A 20,975-nucleotide genomic window follows, 5' to 3' on the forward strand; every position below is an offset into this window, starting at 1 on the left:
CCTTCTCTTATCCAGAATCTGATTCGTTCCAAAACAAAGGGGACCCAATGAGACCTGCTCACATACAGTCATGCCAGACGTGGACCAATCACGGACCACGGTGGTCCCAGTCATTCCAAGCACACCAGACTCTGGCACCCAGGATGTGCATTGGAAATAGACAGTCCAGCCCAAATCCTGGAAGCGCACACACACAAGGCATGCAGAAGCCTGCAAAAGCTTGGCATTTCGCAGGAGAATGCATGACCAAATAAGGACTGTCCCGGGTCTGCTCGACCTGGAGAAGGCAAAGGGACATTATGGCCAAAAGGACAGAACAAAGGACCTTGTGGAATGGCCAAATGCGGCAAACGCGATACGGACCGAAAGAAAGGGTTATAAATATGTGAAAAATAGCAGCTTCCACTAGCTCTATCCAAGGCACATTTGTACTTCTACCGAAAAAAACCTTTCAGGGTGTCTAGGGACTTAAAAACTAAAGGAAGACCCCAGCACACTGTACTGTAAGGTACTTTGTGCACTGGTAACATTTTACAAAGAACTTGCAACAAAGTAAAAGGCTAAGGGAAATTAAGTCTACCAGTACGGACTGTCTTTAAGGGCATGTCAGTTTCCCCATACCAAAGTGAGCGAAAACCCAGCGGAGTGCAGTAGAAGGCTGTGCTCCACTGGCAAATGACAGGCTAGGGTGGTCAGACAACAGCAAAAAGTTGGGGTACACAACTGGAAGGAAAATTACACATAAATGGAAATCTTTCCTAACATTAGTGTGTTACAATCTTCTACTAGAGTCATTGGCTTTAGGCTGCTTATATTTGTTTTTAATTGATTCCCACATCTATAGAATCGCCCATTTTCTTCGGTCCTGATGAGGATGGAGAATTATTCCCAAACCGCCAAAATGTTTGGAATTTGCCCCACATACGATTGATGTCCATTGTAACAACTATGTGTGGAGTTGTGGACATTGCTAGCTGTTAACACGTATTTCACCAATTGTATGTGCATTGTTGAGGTACGCCACCTTACGTCGACCCCTGTTGTGTGCGTTTGTCCCCTCAGCCCTAGATCAGATTTAGATTAGGCAACCTGTACCCCCCTGATGGGGTGGAGGGGAGTTGACGGGCACTAGGGGGAATGATGAAATCTTGGTGTGGTTTTCAGATATCCAACATTGGATGTCTGGATATTTAATTATATTTTCTATTTCTCTGATATAATCTCTTTTCTTGCCGGATCGTCATTTTGAATGCACAGTGTTGGTGCAGGATTATTACAAGCAACATACACAACGCTGGCTCTCCAAACCCCTCACTCTAGACCCATGCACAAGCCCCAATTTCCATACCAATCTAAAGGTTCACTTTACAAATGCAACAACACTATCACAAAAGTGACCTTCAAACTATCCAATTAAAGCAATCATACAATTCATCCCATGACTCACTTCAGAACGGTCATCCAAGTCCCCCTACTCTCCAGCCTACTCTGGAGAACATCTTTCATCATGGAAAACTATTCAAAGATATGCAACGGTATAACAATGGGCTTGGTTCCCCTTCCAATCTGCGTTACATATGAAAATGGGCTGACGTCCAACAAAATTATTCAGCTCCAGCAACCCCAGCACCTGGCAGAACACCTCAGTGGCTGCTCATGACCTTTCATAAAAAAATAAATCCTCCCACTGGAAACATTTGCTCTTCAAAACGAGTAAGACTTCAGCTCTCTACAGGGATGACCCCATTGGCTCAAAACTAAATCTCCTTCCCAGAGGATCTGCGCACCACATATCAAACAATCTACCTTTCACACACCAACAAAAGATTCCTTTCCAAGATACTTCGACAACTTGTTACACATCCTCTGCGACACCCTTCACAAATATTTGTTTTACCCTTTCCTCGAAAACCATTTGTATCTTAACTCTCCTAATCATGACCTGCAACCCGTAATCTTTCAAAACTGCCCAGAAGCCAGTGAGGGCTTGGTTGGTGATAAAAAAAACCAAAAAGGAGCAGCCAGAAATCATGGAGAATTGGCACTTCCCCATTTCCATAGGTCAACTGTGGGTAATAAAGGATGGGTAGCGGACACTCCACAACATATATGGGCAGGACAGGCAGGGTCCCCACTCTCGGGTCTGCGTTGGTTTTAGAGACAACACAGGCATCCGAATGTCAAGATGAGTGAAGTGGTAGGAGGGGTGGGGGGGTCGAAATATGGGACGTGGCGATCAACAGAGTAGCACCGACAACCTACCTCTCCCCATTCCTCCAGATGTTTGAAAACCCAGACTTTCGACTGGGGATGGATACGGTTACATATTAAAAATGGGTGCAGGCAGGATGCCGAGTGATTAGGGATGTACGTCAGGGGCAGAACATTATGACATTGCAAGAATGCAATCAAGCTTTGGGGTTAACAGTCAAGGACACATTTAAGTATACCCAGCTCAAGCACTGGCTTGCGCCCCCCCCGCCCCTATATACGGCAGGCAGCCACAAGACAACTGACACCCTTCGGGCAATACATGACGACAAATCCGGGAATGGGGAAATTAGTCTTGAACCTGTATAGGCTTCTGAACGCTCAAGGAGAGGTGAGGTGGAACTATAGGGTGAAGTGGGATAAATACATTGGGGAAACAAAAACAAAGAAAGAGTGGGAATAGATTTGGGGAATTATCCCAAAACTAACGCGCTCAATACAAGTCTGGGAGATGTGGCAAAAAGTGATACTTCAATGGCACTATACGCCAGAGAGGCTACCCACAATATTTCCGGCGACATCGAACAAGTGCAAGAGAGGGTGCACAGGCAAGGGGGATTGAAGGCACATTTGGCGGAGCTGTCCGGCAATTCAACAATTGTGGGATGTGGTGAAGGAACAGGAAGGCAAGTTGGTAAGAGGAACAGAGCAGCTCTGGCAAAGAGTTTGGATGGCAGGGATGTGGGAACCCGATCCAGGAGGCCTCACCAAAGCACAAGGCTTTATGATCTTGGTAATAGCAGCCTGGCTCTCAATAGCCCAACAATGGAAGAAAAAAAACAGCACACTCGATATACGAATGGTTGCAAAAAGTATGGAATTTTGTATCCTTGGAATGGGTAACATACAAACTACAAGGTGCCCATGAGGCGTTTATGGAAGAATGCGTGTAAATACTGAGTCACCTACAAAGTGACTATATGCAACAATAGTGCCCCCACACTATTAGAATAATGGACATTCTACAATCATAATGGAACTTTCTCACAGACTGGAACTCGGCACAGGGAGGGGAAGAAGGCGTTTGGGAAGGCTAATTGAACGAACGTGGAAATGTAAATGTATGACAACAAATCAAAACACAAGTTTTAAAAAAAAAAGGAAACTTTACGGTAATCGAAGTAGAAATGAAGCAAAACCTAAAAAGATACACCACATAAACACATAAAAGCGCAACACCAAAAAAGTAACACCCTGACATACTACAACGATAAAGCACAAGCGAGTGGGAAGATCAAACAAGCACATTTCTTTGCATGTTTAACAAATCTTTCTCTTTGTAGGTTATGAAGCTACAATACAAGTCGCAAGGAGTGCACATTTTTAGCCTTCATGATACCGACACCATCTCTCTTTGGAGTCTTCCTGCAAAGTGAGTACAATCCTTAGCCACTCACCCCGCGCTCTCTCCCCCTTGTCGCGCTCTTTTTGAGAGGTGCTCATCTTCTAGGAGAGATGAATCCAGTCGTTCCTTTTCCCTGCTGATCACCTGAAATACTGAAGCAGTCACAAAAATCAAGGGGTGAAAGAAGGTAGAACAGCAACAGACAAGCTTTATAAATAGCAGCAGATGCTGCAAAATACGGGCCAATGATTTAATATCATGATTGTTATTAACCAAATATCATAGGTGGGTGTGTTGTGCTACAAAAAAAAAAAAAAAAAAAAATCACAGCGTGCACGCCGCTGATCAAGTTACCTTTTTCCACTTGTATCTTGAAAGCATTTCTTTTCCTGCGGCCATAATCCACACTGAAAAAAAGAATAGCATAGCATTCAAAAAAATTATGAAGCACTGAACACGCTTTAGACATGTGGATGGATGGATTAGAACTGGAAGGTAGTGGACAACCAACTAGCAATAGGGCAGAGCATGGCTGGTATCCAGCGATTTCTATTATTGAGTCTAAGATCCTATTATGGCAGAACTGCAGAAAACTCAGGAGTGGTGTATATTCAGCCATCCCAGATAGGGGCACGATGTGCAGCTTAACCTCATCTTTCAGTTTTTCTACCAATAAGGATTGGACTAGTCCAATTTACAGTTGAGAGAAATGATGGTGCAGTATCTCAAACTGAGTTTACCTTTTACAAGGGCTTTATTCCTACTAAGTTCATGTTGTTAATGTTACATTTTATGGGGTTCCTCTTTGTTGTACATGTAGGTTGTGCTTTTGACATATGGGGCAATACCACTTCCTAGTCATGCACCTCCATCTGTGTGGGAATGTACGTTTATTTATTCTATCTTTTGAAGAAAATCCAGGACTGTTCCATTAACTCAGTGCTTAAAACTGCATTCATTTTTAGCTAGACAGAGTGAAGGTAAGAGTGTTTTTCTTATTCATTTTTTTAATCCGTCACCTCAGCTTGAATTATATTGCCAATGAGGTACATAGCTGATATTAAAATTGCTCCTAGCATGTCATTTTATGTACTCCAGCACACATTCAATTCTTTGGCAATACTGGTCATGCCAAAAAACAATTTGGTACTGTAGTATGTTTCTAATAGGAATTTGGAGGTTTTCCAAATGACTGGAGCCCCTGAAAATAGATTAGCTTTAGGAATAGTCAGTTCAGACCTTGAAGTCCCTAAGTTGGTAAAAACCAATTCAATAAATAAGTGTTGCATTTCAAATTGGCCTCTGTAAGGAGGAATAGGAGTAGCACACTTATTATAAACATTTTCCGAAACACTAGCATAGGTTGGGACGAGAGTTAGGAAAGTTCTTTCTTTATGCAACTTTTCCTACATATTCTATGGACCCCCAAACATTTTGCTTTTGTTTTTACACCTTGTCCTGACTTTTTACACTGAAGTGACTTCACTGTGCTTTTGCTCACTTGTTATGGAGAAACCAACTAGTCCTTCAGACTTGTCAGTACTGGAAAACTAGGTTTCCCTTTTTCTTTCTATAGGTTATCTATTTTGGGTAACCTTTTCATATAGCACAATGCATCTTCCAATGCAGTGAAATGGGGATACTTTTGCATCACCCTAGACTACACTGAAAGGATTTTTTTTTGTTACTTTTAAATATGTATAAAGACAAACTGGGACCAGTGTTACATTTTTACAATGTTTAGTTAGCCTTATAGCGTTTACTGCGCTAGGCTACTAACAGTGGCTGGTGTCCGCACATGGGCGTTCCACAAGTCATTTTTGCATGTCCTTTGGCCATTTTGTTATTTGGCCTTCTTCCTCCCGTTCCAGGTCAGGAAATTCATTTTATGCTGGGAAAGCTGTGATTTTCTCATGCTAGTGTAGGCCTTGTGTGTTGGAATCCAGGAAGTGGGCTGGGACGGTCTGGTCTCAATCCCCATACTGGTTTCAGTGTATATAGAGTATATGCAGGAGTGTGCCCGCAGTGGTCTCTGACTGGACCACTGCTGGAGTGTGTGTGTGAGGCCGATCTTTCTATTGGTTGAGACGAGTTCCTGTGCTCGCCTGAACTTTAGGATAAGAAAATCAGTCCTGCAGCCATTTCTCCGTATCTGAAGAGGAGCCAAGTATCCTGTGCAACTGCGCAGATGAAGCAAGACCCGTGGACCCATCCTGAAGAGGCCTGGCGACCAACTCTTGCTGCTGTCCCAGTGGAGCCCTGTCTGGCTACTGATCTCAGAAGACCCTTGTTGGTGTTTCCACCCTATGTACTGGTGGGAACAACCAGTCTCAACGTCCTCTCGCGTTCCTATGTCTGTGCCTGAGAGTCTTCGGCAGTGTCCCTGGGCCATCCAGTAGGCTCACAAACTATTTTGGGCTACCATGGTAGAAGCGCTGCTGTTCTATGTTTTGACTCGGATCTTCAGGGGTCTTCAGTTTGTCCTGTAAGTAGCCTTCCTGCAACATTTCAGCGTCCCAACTACAGGTCCTGAGATAGAAGGCTTTCTTTGACCATGGAAACTGTGATGCCTGCTGTCACCGTGCACCAGTGACCGTTGCAGGAACCGGCCTTCCCCATCTGTTTGAGTGCCTAGAAGAAGCCTGCATTGGTGCCTGCTGCATTTCTCCATAAGAAAGGGTGGCACTCTGCTCCTGGACCCGACCGGAACTTTGCTTTCCGCCGCAACTCTTGGGAATCTTCGACCAGAACCAACAGCTGGAAAACCTACCTCCAGCAACCTGCCAAGTCTGATGAAAGTACAGGTGGTGAGTAGCAACAATACTTACCGGTGCCCCTAGCTCCACCCTTAAGTTTGTGAAGAACCTAGATTCTCTTGGCTTTGATAACACTTGCTCCAAAAGGCCTCCAAAAAGATAGAAAGGCCTTTTATTTATGCATTTACATTTATAAAACCCCCCAAAGCAGCCCTTAGGCATCGTGGCGCTGTTACAGTAGGTTTACTAAACTCCTTGGACATTCTTCTGAACCAATTTTCAACTTCACAGGAGGACCCTTTCCCCAACTCCCCCCTGCACCCTCCCCCATCGCCTAAAACTATTTGAGAACATTTGGGCACAAGGCCCCAATCAATTTACGGTTGGCCTTTACAAGTTATGGTTCCTATTCCTTTGGACTGTTGGTGCAATTGTTAATTACTTACCTTCCCTTTCGGGGGGCGTGGAGGGAGGAGGAGATGAACCGTTTACTTTGCATTGTCTAACAGTGACTGAATATATATAATTATCATATTAGTACTATTGAGCGAGTACATTACCTGTTCTATTCATGTTGCTAGCGTGTTTTCATGCCTACAATATAGTATTTATAATACTTACTCTCTAAATGTAATCCTTGACTATTTCACTCCGTGGACTCATTGCGGACCCCTATCCCCACTCACATCGCCTAAGCCACCCTCGATGCTACCTTGATTGGTTGGGATAACCTCCCAGACGTTCATCCTGTTCACTAGAGGTAGGGTGGCCTCCTAAACTCTGTCCACCAGACCAGAGTTTAGAAATTCATCGTAACAACGAGTAAGTCACATGTCCAATTTCCTCCAATGTCTCGCAAGTCAGTGTAACTTCCATGGAAGGCCCAGAGATCATTCAGAAACTTCAAGGTCTGATTACTGTATTTCCTGGTTCCCCTCCACCCTTGAAGCGATTTGAGTCCACCTGTGTATAAGCGCTGTATAAATAAACAATTGCAATTACAAAATGCTAGTAAGGCTGAAGAGCTAGAGGTAACACATCAGCATCCTCGCAGAAAAGATTACCGGGTTGGGCAAATTCAATCAGATGTTAGGCACCATGACACTGATGGACTTTTCCTGACCCCTTCCGGAGTAGGTCCCCTAAATCAAGTAGACAATTGCTTGGCTAATCAAACTTTATACCAAAATTATACCATCTTCAGGACCGATAGACTCACTGCCAGAGGGGTGCGGGAGGGAGTAGCCAGTATTGCTAAAAAACACGCTTAACATCAGAGAGATGCCTAACCACACTTTCCATTCTGGCAAATTACTCTCCGTCAAAATGGCCTTATCGCCTACGACTACTTTGAACATTCAACTGATCTCCCGGCCCGATATCTTCCTTTGAGGACGATGTTGCACAACTCCTCTCATTAAATACCATACCCTGCTCTCAAACCTTACAACTGGGCCTTAATGATCCTAAGGACAATAACACTTTAGCTCTTGCTAACACCATATTGGCACTAGGTTACACTCATCGGATTAAGAACCCGAAACACATCAAAGGTCGCATACTCGACTGGCTTGCTGACCTTAACTGCAAGACCAATGCCCATGGTTAGACAATCATATCATTACATTCAATATTGCCAAGAATTCTGCGACCAACATCCACCATCCAGTGGCACCAGCTGCCTTATCCAGAAATAAACACAACATCACGGCAAATAATATCATACCCTTGCTACACCTTATAACAGCTCACCTAGACATAGGGACTAACAACCCCTCAATCATGGTTGAGCTATACAACCAAACTGTCCTTGCAGCAATCGACAAAGTAGCTCCCCTATCCTTGAGCAAAACTAAACCTCTAGCCCACCTCAATTCTTGGTACACTCCCAACCTTAAAACCCTACGTAGCTCTAAGAGAACTGTGGAGGCTAACTGGAAAGAATACCCGACTGGACTAAATAAAGCAAATTTCGCAGAGGCTTCCAAAAGTACTTCAAACGAAAAGCTCCACATACAACGTGAGAATAACTATAGCTAAATCAGGAACTAAGTAACTTTTCGCCATCCTGCGAGAACTTGAGTCCCCAGTGCCACCAACAGAAGTCTGAGCCAAATATACAAGCTGGTGCACCGGCATTCAACAAACCTGTGTCGATAAAATAGCCCTCTTACAATCCAAAATGGATACAAAAAGAATCAACCTGAAACCTGCCCAACAACCTCTACTGACTACGAGTCACACCACTCATAACACTGGTGCACTATTCGAATTCACACCCGTCACTAACTCTGAACTGCTGAAAATAATTTCCGGTCTCAAACCTTCAAGAAGCCAAGGTGACCAAAGCCCAGTTGCACTTATTAAAGACTGTGCGCCTGAACTGACACCTTTCATCACAAGACTAATCAATGCTCCTTTGAAAGCAGCACCGTCCCAACCAATCTCAAAAGGCGCTTGGGTCCTACCCCGACTAAAAAAAAAGAACGAACGAACGACTGTAAACCCTAACACACTGACAAACTATTGACCTATAACCACAGTGCCCTTCCTCCTCAAAATTCTGGACAGAGAAGCATACCTCCAGATCCAAAACTACTTGAAAACCAACAACCTCCTTGGTCAATCAGACTTCCGCCCTAGGGACGGAAACAGCGTTACTGGACCTGAAAATTCAAATGGAGTTTAAAGACAAAGGCAAACTACATCTCCTCCTCCTGCTTGACCTTTCTACAGCGTTAGACCTAGTCGATTACAAAATACTCTAATCATCTAGCATCAGCAGCCCACTTCTCACCGAAAGCCATTCAGTGGATACAATCTTTCCTTATGGATAGAACTATGAGAGTCTTCTCACCTAGTGTAGTAGCACAGCCAGCACCGGTCACCTGTGGTGTACCACAAGGCTCCTGTGTCTCACCTACACCATTTAACATTTTCACGAAACCGCCAGTTGACAGCCTTGATGACCTGGGCGTCACCTACGCTAACTATGCAGAAGACACCCAAATCCTCATTCCTATCTCAGGCACTTATGACACTGATTCTGCATCACTTAATCTAACAAACCATTCGGACTTGGATGGCCCATCACGCACTGTGCCTGAATGATGAAAAAACAGAACGTCTCTGCATAAGATCACAATGCCGCCTTAAAGTTGGCGACTCCTTGAAAGCTTTCAAGATAGACGGCATCACCATCAAGGTCTGAAAGGAAGTAAAATCCCTTTGGTTTCATTTGGACTCAGCCCTTACCTTAACCAAACAAGTCAACGCCAGTGTGTCGGCAGAAGCTCACACTCCTAAGATCATTAATACTTGCAGACCCTTCCTGTCACACAAAAGCTGCATCACTCTAGCCAGAGCCCTGATCTTGTCCAAACTGGACTATTGCAATTCCCTTTACGCTGGCACCATGAACCACAGTATCAAAAGACTACAGGCGAGTCAAACCAACGCCCTCAGAGCAGCTTTGAACATCCCTAAATATACTCACATTTCCTTGACTAGAAGAAACACCCACTGAATACCTGTCCAGGAGCGCATCCTCTTCAAAACTCTCACTTTGACGCACAAATGTATACATAAATCATCCCCCAAATACCTGGCAGATAAATTCACTACCTCTCAACCCAACAGGCCTAGGCGTTCAGCACACCTTCACCTGCTCTCTATCCCAAGAATCAAACTGCAGAAAGCCAGAGACAGCAGCTTCCCAGCGATAGCTGCCAGACACTGGAACACACTGCTAGCCCCACTTAGGTCAGAAGCTTCCTTCTGGACCTTCTGCAAACACTTGAAAATATGGCTCTTCACTCAGGAACTTCTAAAATAAACTTTGATTAGTACTCAGCACAGTATTAACAACCATGTTGCTGTAACGTAAGATGACATTATAATCCAACCCCTTGTAGTATGCCTTTGTATATGCTTGATTATGTAACCTGTGTGTTTTTACTCTTCAAGAATGTCGCCCAGATGCCTTCAGATTGGGTGCACTTTACAAATTGCAAAATAAAATAAATAAACTACCCATGTTTTGAAACAATCAGCATTTATCGATTCTTCAAGGGTATTCTGTAAAGGAGGGCAGAGCGAGGAGGCAAGGTGTGGAAGGTAGATGGGTGGTGCGGGCTAACAAAGAAGGGTCAGAGCTCAGTGGAATAATTTCAGACTGCAATACTAAACTGCATTGAGTGGCCACCCATTGGAAAACTCATCAACTGTATTGAAATAGCACTAAATTACTTGCCACCAGTATGTGTTCAAACGAGACTCTGTGCATGACAGGGATACTCCGTCGGGTAAGGATGCTGGAGAAACTTAATCCTTTCTTTAAAAAGGAAAGTTGGTCTACAAAGATGCATGCTTAGTGCACATTTTCTTTCAGATTTTAGCTTGCATGCAGCTCATTAAGAGGGATCAAATATATCCGTTAACCACCACCCAATTGAGCATTAAGACTTTTCCAGAAAAGTTTGCAGAACAAATCCAACTTCGTTAAAAGGCACATTTTCCTAAGTGTTAAAGGGTATTAGACTGAATAATATTGAAATATTGCTAGTAAATTGCTACTCACATTAATGTAGGTTTCAAAAATATGCTGCAATTATCAAGTACTGAGAGGACAGCCCTGCCTTTGATGAGTTTTTGCTAACTTCAGGAATATTAACAATCAGAACAGGAGTATTGGTTTTAAATGTTTTGAGTCGTTTCAAATGTTACTAGACAGAAATGATGTGCACATGTGCATGTCTAGTATAGATTCAACCAAGAAGGTACTTATGAGGGGGGTAAAGGAGATGATTTCACCAATTTCCATAGGATCACGGTGGAGTACCAAAATTTGAGGATGTAATGTGTCAACAATGAAGGGTCTATAACTGGCAGGCTACTCCCTCCTTTGAATCACAGTAGTTACTGAATTAGCAGATTATCCAGATTTACTAAACTATAATAGAGAATATAAAATTGTGAACCATATGTAACCCGTTCTAAACTTGAAATTGTCCATTTTACCTTTCTCCATTTACATGAATTATGTTTATATTAATAGTTGCCTGACCAACGATGATTGAAAAACTTAATTTTCAGCATTATGGAAGTACAGATTGGGCCATGCACGCTGGTGGATGTTAAAATTTTAAATATTAAAAATATAGCAATAATAAAAGCCCAACACATGTAATCCAGGCTTTTTGGAGAATTAATGTCGTCCTAAAGTTAAATTACATATGCCAAACTCTGGCAGTGTCCTCTCACTGGGACATAAATAAAAAGCGTGGATATTATTTTCTTATTCACATTGGGAAGCATAGGTAGGCACTTTGTTGCCCAGCTGATACGATTTTGAGGCACCAATAAACAAACTGTTATTCTGAAATCTAATTGGAATGCCATTGCTCTTCTACCCACTTGCCCTGTGGCATTCATCAGGATACATCATAGAAATTGCAAAGCAGGCACCTAGTCTCTCGGGATGCCTTCTTTATGAATGGCTTTTCTAAAACATCCTGGCACAGTAGCATTCAAAGGCAGGGGGCAAAAATTCAAGTTGCAAGCTTCTAGCGGACCATAAAAATAAGTCACTCACCACTTAAGTTCTATACATACACACAGCACACCATTTCTTACTCGCCAAGTGTCAAATAAAATTAGCTAGTGGCGATTGCACATTTTGCACCAGGTAGGAACTTGCAGTGTGGCTCTGTTCCATGCCTGGTATTTTCAGAAAGAATCTGGTGAGTTTCTAACTATCGGAGACGTAAAGAACCTGGGTCCATTTTAGTGTTGTGGACTCTGGCTAAGCGGATATCAGAACTGGACCATAGGGTATCATGCCTTCATCCTCCACTTCGTGAGAGCCTGGCTCATCTAGGTTGCATTCCAGAATGTTACCATCTAGTACAAAGCATATGGTCACAGCCACAACACTTGGGTGGAGTTTTTATCTGCAAAACTAAGCACCACAATGCTGTCCTGGGTTTATGCCTCAGAGCTGAACCATTTACCCGGAACAGTAATAGGGTTACTAGACATGAAAGATTGTAACACTTCATGTTTTTAGACAAGCCTTTGTAATCACAGTACCAGTTTTCTATAAAACAGGAACTTCATAAGCCAGAATGACAGCATTACTACTCCTAGGTCAGAAAGCCAATATCTTGGCTCCTTGCTGACAGGATGGGATTCTCTGGCACTCTCCTGGATTGTTTTACCTCCTACCTCTCAGGCAGACACCAGGCTGATCAAATTAACTTGTATTCTAACCTACTCCAGGTCTCCTGCAGAGTCCCCCAACATGCCATCCTCTCACCAATCCATTTGAACCTTTACATGGAGCCTTTGGTCAATGTCCTCAAAGAATCCAATATATCCATCCACCAATACGCATATGATACTCAGTTGTACATGAGAGTAAATAGCACACAGGGCATCATTCATTCATTCATTCATTCATTCATTCATTCATTCATTGCCGCGATTAACTAGCTATCATCCAGAGATGGATGTCGACTGCCTACCTCAAAGTAAACCCATCCAAGACTGAATTCATCCTCATCGGTCCACCCGCTAAAAAACAACTTGTCCAACAATGGCTCAATGACATAGAAGGATTTGATCCTCAACTCTGAGACTCCTTAGGCTTTACCATTGAAAGCAGTATGACCTTCATTTCAGAAACACAGCCAAGCATGCCCAAATAGCCTGGCACAGAATCTCTACCGCCCCCCACCGCAAAAAAAATGAAAACCCTTCATAATCCCGCAGGACTTCTGGACCTTAGTGCAGGCCCTTGTGTTCTCGCACATCAATGGGGGGGGGGGGGGAATGCTAGCATGGCAGGGCTCCCAACGGTTCACTGGTCTCCCTTAAAAGCAGTCCACCACGCTGCAGCACATCTCATTACAGAAGCACGGAAAATTCACTGAATTACCCCCCATCCTACGCGAACTACATTGGCTTCCACTACAAGCCAGGATACTGTTCAAGACTGCATGTATCATCTACAAAGCAGACACGAGTAGCACACCTGCGTACCTGGCAGCTAGGCTTCACATATCTGCTGGCAGATGCTCCTCGAGCAGTAAATCGACCAACTGCCTTGAATCACAACTCGTCCGCAAAGAGGACCAGTAAACCATCCTTCTCTTGTCATGCACTCACCCTCTGGAACGCTATCCCGGTGTCGGCTCAGAATGTCCCACAATTCTCCAATTTCACAAATCTCAAAAAAATATATGTCTCTTTCAACAACTGACCAAAGACTAATTCCAATGGACACAAATACAAAAGCATAGACCTTTACAGTACTGCGCTATTAAAAGATAGCAAACCAAATTCTGGCTGTTACAGCGCTCGCTACTCCCAAGCTAGGTCTGTGCTTTAACAATAAAAATAGTGTTGCACAGTAATTTAACAGAGGGGGGAATCAATGGAACTCTCTACAGGTCTTTGTGTAGTTGATTCTTAGAGTTCACCTCCTGTTAAGCAGTCAGTCACTCTCCCCAAAGCGCTCTGAATTACAGAAGTAGTTTGCAACGACTTAAAATACCCCTGGATTAATTCTGAAAGCAGCCCTATTCTGTAATCTGGTTCCAGATTGTAACAGAGGCAAAACGGTGAATTCTGCACCTTGCAGTCTCTCCTTCGAACAGTAGAATGTCTGCATTTTCAAGGGACGTGCAGGGTCCCGACATTATCCCATTGAGTACCCGCACTTTGCAAGACTCCAGGTACTTGCCAATGTACCTCTCTTGAAAAAGTACACACTGAGAAACTGTCAAATGCATGTTTTGGTGGGAGGAGGTCTCATCTCATAGCTGTAAAAGACCATTGTCTTATCCAAAGCTAATAATGAAGGCTGAGCGCACAGCAGGTGGGAGCTAGACTGGGGAAACCAGAGATCACGGATACCTTATGGAAAACATTGTGCATAAAAGTGCACAAGACTTAAATAGCGTGTCAGTACACAATGCACAGAATCAAGCAACTGTAGAGGTGGCAATATGACAGACAAAAGATGGTCAAAATGATTCCAAATATTAGTCCCAGGTGCTGGAGAAATTGAGGTGGTGGCCTCGTTCTGACATATGTAGTGGGCATGTGAGAAGGCACAAAGGTTTTGGAAAGAGGTTCTTGGGTGGGTTAAGGGAGTGGAGAAGATACATAGGGAAGAGTGTCCCATGTTGGTACTTTTCGGATAGCAGCAAGATGAGGACTGGATAAGGTTGCCTTACATGGTACATTTTTTGCTATTGGCGGGAGGAGCCCGTTGGGCAATGTCTTGGAAATAACAGACTGACCACCAAGCAGAAGTGGGTCTTGAAGGCAAGGAGCATCTATGAAAAGGAGCGGATCACTGATTTACTTCGGGATGCAGGCAACAATGTGGAATCCGAGTGGATGCCTTTTGTGCAGAAATATTATAGTAACGCAGACAATGACTCATTGAGGGCCAAAACGCGTAGCAGTGATAGTCAATAAGGTGAGCCCGTAGGAACCACAGAGACTCCTGCATGTGGACAGTGACATGTAAGTGAACTAAATAACATAACTTCATTGCGGGTGGTCAAACAGATGTTCAGATGTTGAACAAGCCTATCCTAAGGGGCACTCTAAGGCGGGGCATAGGTTATGGAATACACTCAGGGTGGGGATCTGGAATTAAGAATCTCAGTGGATAAGCTAAGTGAATCATTTGGGTTTGTCCTATGTGCTTGAATTGCGTTACCCCGTAGTGAAAATTAAAAATAAAAGCGCATTTTGGGGGGACTCCAATCCGTCATCTCTTTCAGTCACTGTTTTCCTCAAGCTTTGCAAGACCACGTTTTGGAGGAGGAGTCCCAACTGCTTCCAGATGGGTCAATGATCACACCTGCGAGCCTGCCCTCATAAACCCTTTTGCCTCTGGATCTCCATCTTCTTAAAGCTGCTGCGACACTGCTGCTTTGGAGCAGATCTTGTTCCCGCTCATTGAGCTTTCAGCTCACTCCAGTGTGTTCCTGGTTTGAGTGCAGTTGCTTTCTCTTTGTGCCAATGACTTGTGATATTGCACTCTCAGGGCCTGCACTCTCTTTGCGTCGTGCGTGTTTCCTTGTCATACATTCATTCTGCACCACCTTTCTTGCTTACTGGTATTGCAGAAGCACCTCTGTATTCTTTGGGTGTTAAACCGCACCTCTTAAACATGGGATAGTTTTGTTATAAACGTGTTAATTTCCTAGGTCTAAGGTTTAGATATTGTTGTTCTAAGTCTTATGTTTGCTCTGTGCAGCTTCCCTTCAGATTTGACATTTGCATCTACATGCGGTCCCTGGATTTGCTGTGCATCTTTTCACCATTACAGATCTCATGTAACGTGTTCCTGCATCTCCAATGTCTACAGCATTTCTTGTTCCGGCTTCTACTGCTTCTTCAGACAGTTATGTGACCTACATCTGTTTCAGGACATTAGATATGCGTCACCAAGAGCACAAGCAAGTTCTGGAGGAGTGTTGCAGCTCATTACACATAGATGCCACTTAAGCTCCCGTTCCTCAGAGAAAGTGAGGTTGGGTCACTCTAAGAGCAAACAACTCCAATATTGGATTTGAAAATCTCCAAGTTTCAAGGTAGGTCGCACTCACACAACAGGCTAACTTTCATTAGTTTGTTCCATGTCCTCTACATTCCTTCCTCCATGTTCTATTTGCAATATTCTCTGCTTTGTTCATAAGCTTCTGTTCTTCCTGTCAGATGTTACAAAAAGGAATTATTGGGGCGCGTAAAGGTGTGTTTGGGTGTGCGCGCGCGAGTAGGTGTCGTGGGTATTTGCGTTTGGTGGGGGGTGGGGGGGGTGTATAGAACGAGGGAGTGGTGTCTGTAGCTGTGCAGGGTGGTGGATGGAGGTGTGGGTGTGTGTCCTCTTACCTGTGCTCTTTGACTGTATGTTTCAGCACTAGACTGACATGAATTTAAGTGCAGTTGCGAGGTACTGCCATGTTTGGTGTGTTTTTTCATGACTTATCTCGAATTCAAATATGTAGTCTCTGCGAGGGGACCCAATCGGATCCAGGCTCACTCATGAGTCATTGCACTTCCAAGATAGAGTGAATAATGAAACAAAAAGTCACTACCGTGAGCCAGACTCAATGATTTAGGTAAACTTTTCTAGAGAAATCCAGTCACCACCTTATAGGCCTGTAACAATTGGACAGTCTAGTACTCACCTGTACGTTTGCTGTAGATCTGCTGACATAATGCCAATATCCACATAGCTTCCGCATCGATTACTGCTCAGGTACTAAAGAGAGAAAGGAAAACATTTGAGTTGAAATGTCACTCCAGAACGAATAAACAAAGTAAAGTAATAGTAACAAGGGCATGCGCGGCATAAAGCCACTTACAATGATATGTGTCTTATTAATAAGCATACAGCATGTAATTCATAGTGCTATGAACAAAGTCTGCAACGCCCGAGAGGGCAAACAGAATAATGACTGAAAAGACGGATACAGTTGTCTGAAGGGCATACTTATGGAGTAATGTATACGTAAAATGGAAAATCGTGGGATTAGATTTGCTGCTGTCAGTCTAGTGCATTATAGCATCACTTCAGAAATGCTTGACACAGCAAAAATACCAATACTTCTTTTGATGTTAAATTTGCAGCAATACTGTCAACATGAACATCTTCTCTTATGGTAGTGTCCACAGAACACAGACCATTATGACAAAGGGACCATTCTTCAGTAACGCCGGGAAAAGGCAAAACAATGATAAAATGAGAACTTCCAAAAAAATAAAAAAACGACCACTGGAAAAACCATTAGGTTGGACTTGTAAGGTGTTTGTGCTCTGGGATTACTGGTGGAGATTGGATGGATGTGTGGTTTGCAGAATGTTATTTTCCGTGTGACTCTTGGGGTGCATTTTGAGTGTTGTGCGAGTTTTGGTGCGCATGATTTGTACATGTGTGCATTTATGTACTACTGTCGGAGCGGTGTATAAAAGGAGGTGTATAACAGTGCTGCAATGCAGGAAGGACACCATATGGGCAGGGACGTATTACAAATAGCTGGATAGCTTGCCCTCACAGTATTCTCATGATCTGGCATGCATTGGTATCACATGGCTAGGTACTTGCAGCACATGCCACTTATTGCCATCATATGCCAAAGCCATGTAGTAATAGAGGCTAGAGCTCCTGTTCCCAGGTTGGAGCATCATCATGTCACTATATCCATGTACTCTCACCATATGTCAGTATCTTCCTATGCCATGTTACACACTCTTACCACATGGACAGGTAGTTCTACTATGTTACTGGTGTTTGTATACTTCCAACATGTGTTTTACACAGGGAGAATCATTTGAAAAAACAACGGTCGGAATTAAGATTGGATAAGCAGGAGCGAATATCAGCTCCTGGGTATCCAGCATTAACCAGTGACTAGGAGCTACCACTGAGGAGCTAGTATGATACGATATGGCATTTATGACGCGCCTGTACACAAGTGTTTCTAGGCACCACAAGACAAGGGAGGGAAGACATAGGGAGGTCATGAAACAATCCTACTAGGCCTGGTGTCATTCTGATTGTGCAAGTGCGACAACTGGAAGTGCAAGGGGAAGGAGAGGGGGCAGTGCAAGAAGAGGTGGGGGGGGGGGGGGAGTGCAATCAAGGCATGGCTTTGATTAAGAGCAGCCAGGGCAACGCGGCTCTGGGTAAGTGCAAGGAGACAGGGGGGCTGTAGGGGTTACAGTTACAGCCCCCAAGTGCACAATAGTCCAGGAGGTAGTGCAAAGGAGACTGGTACCCAGTGAGACTCTGGGGGAACCAAGCAACCAGTCGGCCCAACAGACAGCTAAGTTAGCAAGGGAGCAAGAGAGAAGGCAGAGGAGAAAAGGAGGGTCTTGAGCTGCTTCTGAAACTTCACGTTGTCCGGCTCAAGTCTGAGAGGGGCAGGGAGGCTGTTCCAGAGAGAGGCACCTGCAGAGCAGAGAGATCTATCCCCCACCATCTGCCTGGAGAAGCGTCTGACCCTCAGAAGGTTGGAGGTACCCGAGCGAAGGGCTCTAGAAGTAAGGTATTTCGGAAGAGAGAGTTGGATTTAGTGCAGGCCCCAGAAAGCCTTGTGGACAAGACAGAGGGAACTTGATCCTTGCAGCCACCGGCCGCCAGTGGAGAGATTTTAGGGCTGGAAAGACATGGTTCCTTGGTTTGAGACCAAGGATAAGTCTTGCAGTCCTGTTCTGGATTAGTTGCAGGGGGTCGGAGAGTAGAGGTAGGCAGATTGAGAAAGAGGCTGTTGCAGTAGTCCACCCTGGAGAGAAAAAGGGCTCCGGAGACAATGAGCTACTGGGGGAAAAGGGAGAAAAGGTAGAATACCTCTGATGAGGTGCAGCTAGAAGTGGGCCTTTTTGGCAACGTCCGTGGTGTGAGGAGAGGAGAGAAGGAGAGAGTGGAGTCCAAAAGGACACCAAGGTTTTTTACCTCACAGGAAGGCGAGGGTAGAGGGCCCAAGGAGAGTGGCCAGAGAGAGGAATGGCGGGAACAGGGGTCCCAATGAGAAGGATCTCTCTCTTACTGACATTAAGGCAAAGATTGTTAGAGGCGCACCAATCCTGAATTGCGGAAAGACAGTCGGGAATGAGCCAGGGAGGTGTGGAGGCTGAGGAAAGCCTGAAAGGGAGCCGACTATAATCTGCATGACACTGAAAGTTAGAAGAGATGGTGGAGATCAGGTAGGCCAAAGGGGCCAGATGGACATTGAAGAGCCAGGGTGAGAGGATATAGCTCTGGTGAACACCACAAGCGGAGAGAGAGGTGGTGGAGAGAAAGGGCCCAAGTTGGACATGGGAGGTACAGTCCAGGAGGAAGGAGGTCAGACACACTAGGGCCCTGTCCATGATGCCCAGGTTCACACTGAGTCGGTTGATCAGGGTGGCGTGATTGACCGTATCAAAAGTAGAGGACAGATCAAGGAAGAGGAGAATGAAGGGAGAGCTAGAGTCAAGATTAGAGAGCAGATCTTCACAGGTATTCAGGGAAGCGGTTTCTGTGCCTCTGGCTGCTCTAAAGCCAGATTGATGGTCAAGGAGGCAGCCAACAGAGTCAGTGAGGAGGGTAAGCTCTGTGGGATGTATTGACCCACTCCGCTATACTATGCAGCGTCACTCTGATAGTTATGGTGCAAGGAACTGCAACAATGGCGGCAAAACTTTGATGCGGCAAAAAACCTACAAAAAACGCATTCTCAAATGCACAAAAAGATGGAGGCACAACCTGACACCCATGGTGCATGTGTGGTTGGATAGAGCACACACTGCAGAAAATGTGCCAGTGGGCTCCATGACCAGCAAACAGAGTGCAGAGAGAGAAGCAGCGCTTTGCAAATGAAACTCCAAAACGTGCCTACAAATGACATTTGCTTTGTTGCTAACTCCAAAATGCCTTTACACAACACTTCTCAACATTCAAAATCTTATTTGGCGCTTATATTCATGTAATCTAATCAAGCAAGGCGAATATATAAAGTCCTAAGGTTTAAAGAGTAAAACATTTCCGCAGACAAACTGGATTGTCTGTAAACTGACAGCCCCTGTCAAAATATGTGTGCAGTGCCTTGGGCTAGCTGAATGACAGCTGTCAGATGAGCTCCTGATGAAACTTCAAAGTATTAAACTAAAAGTCGGCCGGATTAGCAAACTTAAAAGGATTGTTGCCAAAAAGGAATACAGATTTTAGTTGCGTTTTTGATCCCACAGATTTAAAGCTAAGAAAGTAATGTATTTATGTGATTTGATGCAACAAGTTTGGTTTCTATTAGATTTGTTTTTTAAAACCTTTATTTTTGGTTTTTAAAACAAAATACAACTTCACACCCACATTAGGGTGGACTTAAACTCTGCACCGAATCCCATTTCCCGCCCCCTCCCCCCCGCCTTCCCTTTTAGTTTATGTTCTCGGTTGTATGTATGGCCTCATTCCAGTCCATTGCTTCATGGGGGCCGAGGTACCCGGTCTGTGTCTTCACTGGAGCGTATCTTCTGTTTCTGAGGTGTCTGCTCGGGTGGACGGAGCCTCCTCTGCTTCAGCTGTCAGAAATAGTGCCAGAGGGCCCCAGATGTCTGGTGGACGGGCATGTAAGGGTAGCAGTTTAACAAAGTCTGTTTCTATATCCTGGCAATAGAGAATGTCCTTGCGCCAGGCAGCGATTGTCAGGTGGGGACCTCGTCCCCAGGCCATGGCAACTCTCCTACGAGCTAGTGTCAGCAGGAGTCCTGCTAGTTTCCTTATTGGGGCAGAGAGTAGCTTTGTCATACCAAGTAGGGCTGCTGTTTGGCTCGGGCTGCTGTTTGGCTCGGTTGTATCGCTTCTCCCAGAATTGTAGCCGTTGTCTCTAGGACTTGGTTCCAGAACGGGGTTAGTTCGGGGCAGTCCCATGCGAGGTGGACGAAGTCTGCTGAATGTGCCCCACATCTTTCGCATTTTGCAGCTGCGTCAGGGTGAGGTTTGTTGGCTTTTGCTGGTGTTTAATAGGTTTGGTGAAGGAAGTTGAAGTGGATTAGTTTAAAGCGTGAGTTGAGGGCGATTTTTTGTGTCTGTTTCAGGATGT

General features: G+C 44.5%; 1 protein-coding gene across 4 annotated transcripts in view; it reads right to left on the bottom strand.

The window, feature by feature from the left end:
- Window positions 1–20,975, bottom strand: part of NVL (nuclear VCP like) — a 1,303,574-nt gene that overhangs the window by 1,254,505 nt on the left and 28,094 nt on the right. For all 4 annotated transcript variants that reach the window (XM_069608641.1, XM_069608644.1, XM_069608642.1 and 1 more), the window contains exons 2-4: window positions 16,584–16,657; window positions 3,971–4,023; window positions 3,669–3,768 (exon numbers count right to left, since the gene is read on the bottom strand). In XM_069608641.1, coding sequence (XP_069464742.1) covers window positions 3,669–3,768; window positions 3,971–4,023; window positions 16,584–16,657 — 227 coding nt within the window. The remainder of the gene's footprint in view (window positions 1–3,668; window positions 3,769–3,970; window positions 4,024–16,583; window positions 16,658–20,975) is intronic.

This window comes from Ambystoma mexicanum, chromosome 4q (assembly GCF_040938575.1).
Source record: "Ambystoma mexicanum isolate Mex_15411 chromosome 4q, UKY_AmexF1_1, whole genome shotgun sequence".
In the NCBI taxonomy this organism is placed as follows: Eukaryota; Metazoa; Chordata; class Amphibia; order Caudata; family Ambystomatidae; genus Ambystoma; species Ambystoma mexicanum.